Source organism: Sinocyclocheilus anshuiensis, unplaced genomic scaffold (assembly GCF_001515605.1).
Source record: "Sinocyclocheilus anshuiensis isolate Anshui unplaced genomic scaffold, SAMN03320099.WGS_v1.1 scaffold205, whole genome shotgun sequence".
NCBI lineage: Eukaryota > Metazoa > Chordata > Actinopteri > Cypriniformes > Cyprinidae > Sinocyclocheilus > Sinocyclocheilus anshuiensis.
The window spans coordinates 2341291-2348323 of record NW_015536497.1 but is presented as its reverse complement, the minus strand read 5'-3'; the positions used below and the strand labels follow the sequence as shown (position 1 = coordinate 2348323).

Below are 7033 nucleotides of genomic sequence, written 5' to 3'. Positions count from 1 at the left end.
TCGCTGCATGCATTTGTGGATTTTGAAACATTTCTGGTGTCCAGACGCTGACAAAAGCCTGACTCCACCCACCGTCTACTCAAGCCAATCAGATAGCAGCCGCACTTCGCTGACCAATCGTAGCACGTCAAATACAGAAAGTCTTACTGTTTAGATTTTTGAAGGCACATTAGCTTTTTGTCGATGCTCCGGTTCACATTTATAACTGTTTATGCTGCGTAAAAACATAGGTCGATTTTCGCATTGATCTAACCCAGTGGCTTTTCACTGCAAGGCCCCCCTCCTCTCCAAATTAATACTGCAAGGCCCCACAACCTTTTCCATAAAAAAAAACCTTTCTAGTATTCTAGTGTTATTACCAGTGTTGGGGGTAACTCATTACAAGTCGTGCGAATTACGTAATCAGATTACTTTTTTCAAGTAACTAGTAAAGTAACGCATTACTTTTTTAATTTACAAGAAAATATCTGAGTTACTTTTTCAAAAAAGTAATGGCAGTTACTTTGTTTTCCCATTTATTGACTGACAAGTCTCCTGTCCCCATATTGGGAAAAATTGGAAGTGCAGAGGCGTTGTGTGCGCTGTGTGAACATGATGTTACTGTATATTAGACTAAATGTGAATGTGCATTAATTCACCCCACTCAGGAAAAAACAGATTTAGTATTCATCAAAATGAATTAAAACAGTGAAATGCAAACTCAGAATATGACGCAAACCTGCAATAATTAAATATGTTAAATAACACAAATGTATCTAATCCCATTTTATTAACCAATGTCTTTGCTGCTGACCTTTGATGATCCAGTTCAACCGTACTAATAGGCAAAAATGACTTTAGAGAAACTAAAAATTGTTCTTTGTTTTTTTATTGCTGAAGAGTGTTTCTTCTCCTGCGTTCTACTGTACAGACATGAATTTACTTTTGCTTCAGCCTGAGGTTTATTCATTACACTTTTTGATGTGACAGGGCTTTTATATTTGCTATAAATAGAACTTCTTATATTAAAAACAATCAAGCCCTGCTTATATTTAAAAAGTAACGCAAAAGTAATATAACGCATTACTTTCCATAAAAAGTAACTAACGTAATTAGTTACTTTTTTAGGGAGTAACGCAATATTGTAATGCATTACTTTTAAAAGTAACTTTCCCCAACACTGGTTAATACTCTGCAATTCCATTTAATTATTTTTAAACAATTGCGAGTCGGAATCGTCAGCTTAGTCTCTGCAGCCACTGACTCAGAAAACACTAGTTTAGTAATAAATAATTAAAATATTTCCTTGCTATTTTCCCCGACACATTCGCACTTGAGCGCGACTGGACACGCTATATTAAAAGGCCCATTAAGGTTTAGTATATATTTAAGTAATAAAATTAATATAAACGTGCGATCAGTCGATGTAGCATGACCCGAGAGGCTTTTATTTTGAATATCAGTAAACGGTGTCTTTTATTTGTCAACGGAAGTGGAGACCGGGCTGCGAGATGACCAGTATTAAAACACAACCGACATGCAGTTAGGCTGCGTGTCACCGAGTATAGAGCAGCAGTGAGGCTCTGATAGCGCCGCTGCCAGATGTCGGTGAACCTGCGGCTCTCCAGGCCCCTGCAGTGGATGCGCGGTCTACATTTCAGCTCCTGAAGAGAGAAAGAGAGCGCGAGAGAGAGAGAGAGAGAGAGGACGAACACAGAAGCAAGGTCAGTACTGGAAGCATGCAATACACACTCGCCTGCATTTATGCACTCATCTTAAGTGCGTTCCATAGTATGTACTAGTAAGGCCTGGTTCATATTATATACAGTCACAGTCATATTATATTCACAGTACTGTTTTGATTTACTACGTAACATTGCTTGTTGTAGTTGTGTCTCAAAACCTAGTGTGTTACACTTAGGGTGACCAGGAAGGGAACTAATTGCAATGGCTAGTGATATTTTATCCATTGAAGGAAAGCATTTAATAATCTTACACAAATATGTTGTGTACCCAGTGTTTCAGTTTGCTTGAATTTGCGTTGATGTTGCTTAAATAACAGTTTTTTTCAGTGTCCATTATGAAGTGAGTGAGTCTTGAATTTAAAATGAGTAAAATGTTACAGTCAACATCATCTATTTATTTTTTTATATTTTTTTTACATATTTTTTTCGAAGTTAAGTTCAGAAAAAGTAATTTAAGTGGAGTTATTTTTCGTGTGTCTGCACATCATTTGATTTATTTTTATTTTTTTTTTTACATATTTTATTTTGAACACATTATTGAAAGTGTTCTCTTATTTTGTTCAATATAAAATCTACAATAACCTATTAAGGACTATATTAATTGACCATCAACTATATTGGGTTCACTGTTTTGGTTTGCATTATTTTTCATAATTTTAATTCAAACATATATTCAAATTTGAGGTTAACCTGATCAAGAAAATAACATGTCGTTGGCCTACACTGTAAAGTGTATGTTGGAGTTTTTCATAACATCTGTCAAAATGACCAAAATTATGATAAAAAAAAATTCTGTCCAAATTGACTGTGTATGTATATCTGCAAAAAAAAAAAAAAAAAAAAAAAAAAAAAAAAATATATATATGATTCTTAAAATTATTTAAAAGCAATCACTATATGACATAAAGTTTGTCTCTAACATAGTTGACAAATTCACCAGGAAAACGTCCTTTCCCTTGTAATACCAAATTGTGTTTAATGATTAAGCTTTGAAACTAAACTGAAACAAATAATCTTATAGAGAAACCGTATTGTTTTTGTACTTTTTGGTTGATGTGACATGTACCCCCAATTACATAATGAGCCCTATGTTGATTCTCCTTCTCATCTTGTCTAGAATGAGAAGACTTCCTGTCCTGGTCGCCCTCATCTGGGTCTGCTCAGTATTTTATGTGGGCATCTTTCTGTTTGTGGGAGGCTTCCTCCTAGTCAGGCTGGCGGTCAACAGAACGAGCACCTGTGCGGACGTCTTGTCTCCAGGAGCCCAGGTGAAAGGAGATTTCTGCTTGAGTGAGCCACGCTTTCGCAGGGCAGTGGTCTTGATCATTGACGCCCTGAAGGCCGACTTCACCCGCTATGATCCAGAGAACACGGCACCCAAACCGTTCGAGAACAAGCTGCCGGTGTTAGATGAGATGGCATCATTACACCCCTCTCATGCCAGACTCTACACCTTTCGGGCCGATCCGCCCACCACTACCATGCAGAGGATCAAAGGCTTTACCACAGGTTCCCTGCCCACGTTCATTGATGTGGGGAACAACTTTGCATCCAATGCCATTCTGGAAGACAATCTAGTGCACCAGCTGGGCCAAGTGGGTGAGTGAATCTGCAACTGGTATTTTCCTTTTCACCAAACCTGTCAAGAAATTATATATTTGTAAAGAAAATGAAGACTATTTTTAGGACCACTTAAAAATTTGTTTTCACATTTATATAATTATTTAAAGCCTTTTCTGCACATTTCCACCAGATCTCATTACCATGCAAAAACCCCACCAAACTTTTTTACGCTTTGACATTAAATTGATCAAAAGTGACAGTAAAGAGATTTACAATAATATACATTTAAATAAATGCTGTTATTTCAAAGTTTCTGTTCATCAGAGAATCCTGAAAAAAAAATGCATCATGGTTTCCACAAAAACTGTTTACAACACTGATAATAAAAATAAATGTTTCTTAATCATCAAATCCGCATATTAGAATGATTTCTGAAGGATCATGTGACACTGAAGACTGGAGTAATGATGCTGAACATTCAGCTTTGCATCACAGAAATAAATGACTTTTTAAAATATATTAAAATAGAAAACCTTTGTTTTAAATTGTAATAATATTTCACAATATAAAATTTTTATTGTATTTTTAATCTAATAAATGCAGCCTTGATGAGCATGATAGACTTTTTTCGAAACTTCAAAAAATCTTACCAACCTAATTTTATTTATTTATTTTTGAACTGTAGTGTATTTTGTTTTCATTTGTGGGACCAGGACCTATTTTTGTGACCTTTATGAGATTTGCTAAAACAAAAAGCAATATTTATAGCAGTATATTACTATAATCATGTTGTTTGCCAGAATGCATTATTGCAATTAATGACATTTGTAGAAATAACGAAAGTCACTATTTTATTGAATTAAATGAATCCTGTTTAGATTGAAATGATCTAAAGTGTAGATTTTTTTGTTCGTCTTTATTAATGATTTTGTTTTGTTTTTCTCCTGGTTTAAAGGCAAGAGAGTTGTTTTTATGGGGGATGACACATGGGTGGGTCTCTTCCCCAAGAAGTTTCACAGATCACTGTCCTTCCCCTCCTTCAATGTGAAGGACTTGCACACTGTTGACAACGGCATTCTCCAAAACATTTATCCTACCAGTAAGCAGAATGATTTGCACATTAATTAGGAACTTGCCTGGTTGGTTTAAGATCTCCCTTTGTTTACCTTGTAAATAGATGTACAGATCTCTCATGTGTACACTGTAAACACAGTGTCTGAATGAGTGGCTATGAGTTTGTGTTTTTTTTCTTCAGTGGAGGGGGATGACTGGGATGTGTTGATTGCTCACTTCCTCGGTGTGGATCACTGTGGGCACAGATTCGGCCCGGATCACCCTGCGATGGCTGAGAAACTCTCCCAGATGGATGGAGTTATCAGGTTAGCAGCAGCCTCATTCATCTACCCACATTTTGCCATGTTACAGTTTTAATATATTTTCTTGCATTATGCATTTGCTTTCCATCTGCTACTGTCTCACCGCTGACCCCAGGTCAGTGATAAAGCGTCTGAAGAGTGACACCCTGCTGGTGGTGATGGGTGATCATGGAATGACAGACACTGGGGATCATGGTGGAGAGAGCCAGAAAGAGACAGATGCTGCTCTGTTTCTCTACAGTTCCTCTCCATTATTTCCATCACCAGGCTCCCAGGTAAAAGAGGCACTGTTATGATTAGTCTGTATTTAATAATTTACAACCACTGGTGTGTCCAGGAATAATTTAGCCGGGTGGTCAGTTGGAGAAAATTTCAGGATGGCACACAAAAAGGATACTGTAGTAAAGCTGTAGTCAACACTACTGGTCTGTAATTGCATTAGTACCGTTTACTTGTGTTACACTTAAGTGCAGAGACTTTAATGTTAATTAAATGTTTCATCATGAAATGTAATGATGAAGAGTAAGCCATATCAAGTCAAGTCAAGTTCAAGTCAAGTTGAGCTTTATTGTCATTCTGCTGCATGTGGGGACATACAATGGAACGAAATGTCGTGCCTCACAGGACCACGGTGTTACATAAATACAGGCATACAACAATGACGTAAAACAGTAAAAACCTATACAGTAAAGCAGTAAAAACCTATACACAACTAACCTACTGACTGATTTTGATTATAAATATACTATATATATATATAAATGTTTACCTATACATAAGTTAAAAAAATACAGACTATACGGATGCTTCACATAAACACTGTACCTATACACAGCTAACCTACTGACAGATTTTGACTATGAATATACTATATATAAATGTTTACCTATGCATAAATTAAAAAAAACAAAAAAAACAAAAAAAAATAAAATAAAATACAATACAGACTATACGGATGCTTCACATAATACTGTACATGTGCAAAGAGAAACATCGTAAGTCAAGCAGCTGGCTGGGGAACAGTGCAGATGATTTGTAGTGCATGAGCATGTAAACACACCTATTACGGAGTCTTTTGTGGGATTATGTACACAAAGCAGTGTGTGTGAAAAGTGTCTAGTGCGCATAGAGGAGAGTGTGTTTCTACAGGTGGTTTGTGCAGGCCCTGTAGCACACTTCGAATTGTTTCAGACAGTTTTTTGTGATGTGGTAAGGTTGGTGAGATGGTCCATGTTTCAGGAGGTAGGGGGTTGTGTGGGGTTTCAGAGGAGGGCGGGGTGATTTTAGTTCAGGGCTCTCACAGCCTGGGGGAAAAAGCTGTTGAGCAGTCTGGCGGAGCGGGCTCTCTGATGCTCCGGTACCGTCTTCCTGATGGTAGGAGCTGGAAGAGACTGTGGGAGGGATGGGTGGGGTCCGTCACGATACTGTTGGCTTTGCTGGAGCATCGTGTAAGGAAAATGTCCAGGATGGAGGGGAGAGGGGCACCGATGATCTTTGCAGCTGTGTTCACTGTCCGCTGGAGGGTCTTGCGGTCTGCTGCACTACAGTTCCCATACCAGACAGTGATGCAGCTGGTCAGCACGCACTCAATGGTGCCCCTATAGAATGTGGTGAGGATGGGTGGAGGGAGACTTGCTCTTTTCAGCCGGCGGAGAAAGTGTAGGCGCCGTTGTGCCTTCTTGGAGAGTGACATGGTGTTGGTGGTCCAGGTGAGATCCTCTGTGATGTAGATGTGCAAATATTATGTAATTATTTAATTATTAACTTTTTAAACAAACATGCTTGAAATTGCAACTTCCTCAAAAGTCAGAGACTTTCGCCCAAAATCAGAAATGAAAATATATGTACTTAATAGCAAATGATTTCAAATGGGAAAGAATATATCAATCCATATATTTTATGTTTAGACCATGTCTATATTGAAGTCTTGAAATGGAAACTCAAACCAAGTTGTTTAATTAAAAAAAAAGCAGAATTATGAGCCTTTTCCCCATTTCCTAAAATGTGGAAAATGATAACAACAAAAAAAGTGCCTCTATGAGAGAGGAATTTAAATTTTGTCTTTGGGTTATCTTTGGCCTTTTTCCATACATTTGGAGTTCAGCATGTTTATGTTTGTAGGTGGAACCTGAGGTAGTACCTCAGACTGATCTGGTGCCCACGCTGGCACTTCTGCTGGGAGTTCCCGTTCCTTATAACAGTGTGGGCCAGGTTCTTCTGCCACTTTTTCCTCAGAATGGCTCTCGGGGTGCACCTACAGGACTCAGCCAGGCTGAGGCGCTGTGGATTAACGTTAAACAGGTTAGAGGAATTTCTCTTGGCCTGTGTTTTAAAGGGTTAGTTCAGTCAAAAATGAAAATTAGGCTGCGG

At 37.9% G+C, this 7033-nt stretch overlaps 1 protein-coding gene across 1 annotated transcript in view; it reads left to right on the top strand.

Moving 5' to 3' along the window:
• The first annotated feature begins 1485 nt into the window (after positions 1 to 1485).
• LOC107687847 (GPI ethanolamine phosphate transferase 3-like) overlaps positions 1486 to 7033 on the top strand; it is an 11099-nt gene continuing 5551 nt past the window's right edge. Inside the window, 6 exon segments of the mRNA XM_016485327.1 lie at positions 1486 to 1703; positions 2842 to 3323; positions 4243 to 4386; positions 4543 to 4666; positions 4779 to 4938; positions 6785 to 6964. Coding sequence (XP_016340813.1) covers positions 2843 to 3323; positions 4243 to 4386; positions 4543 to 4666; positions 4779 to 4938; positions 6785 to 6964 — 1089 coding nt within the window. The 5' untranslated portion in view covers positions 1486 to 1703; position 2842.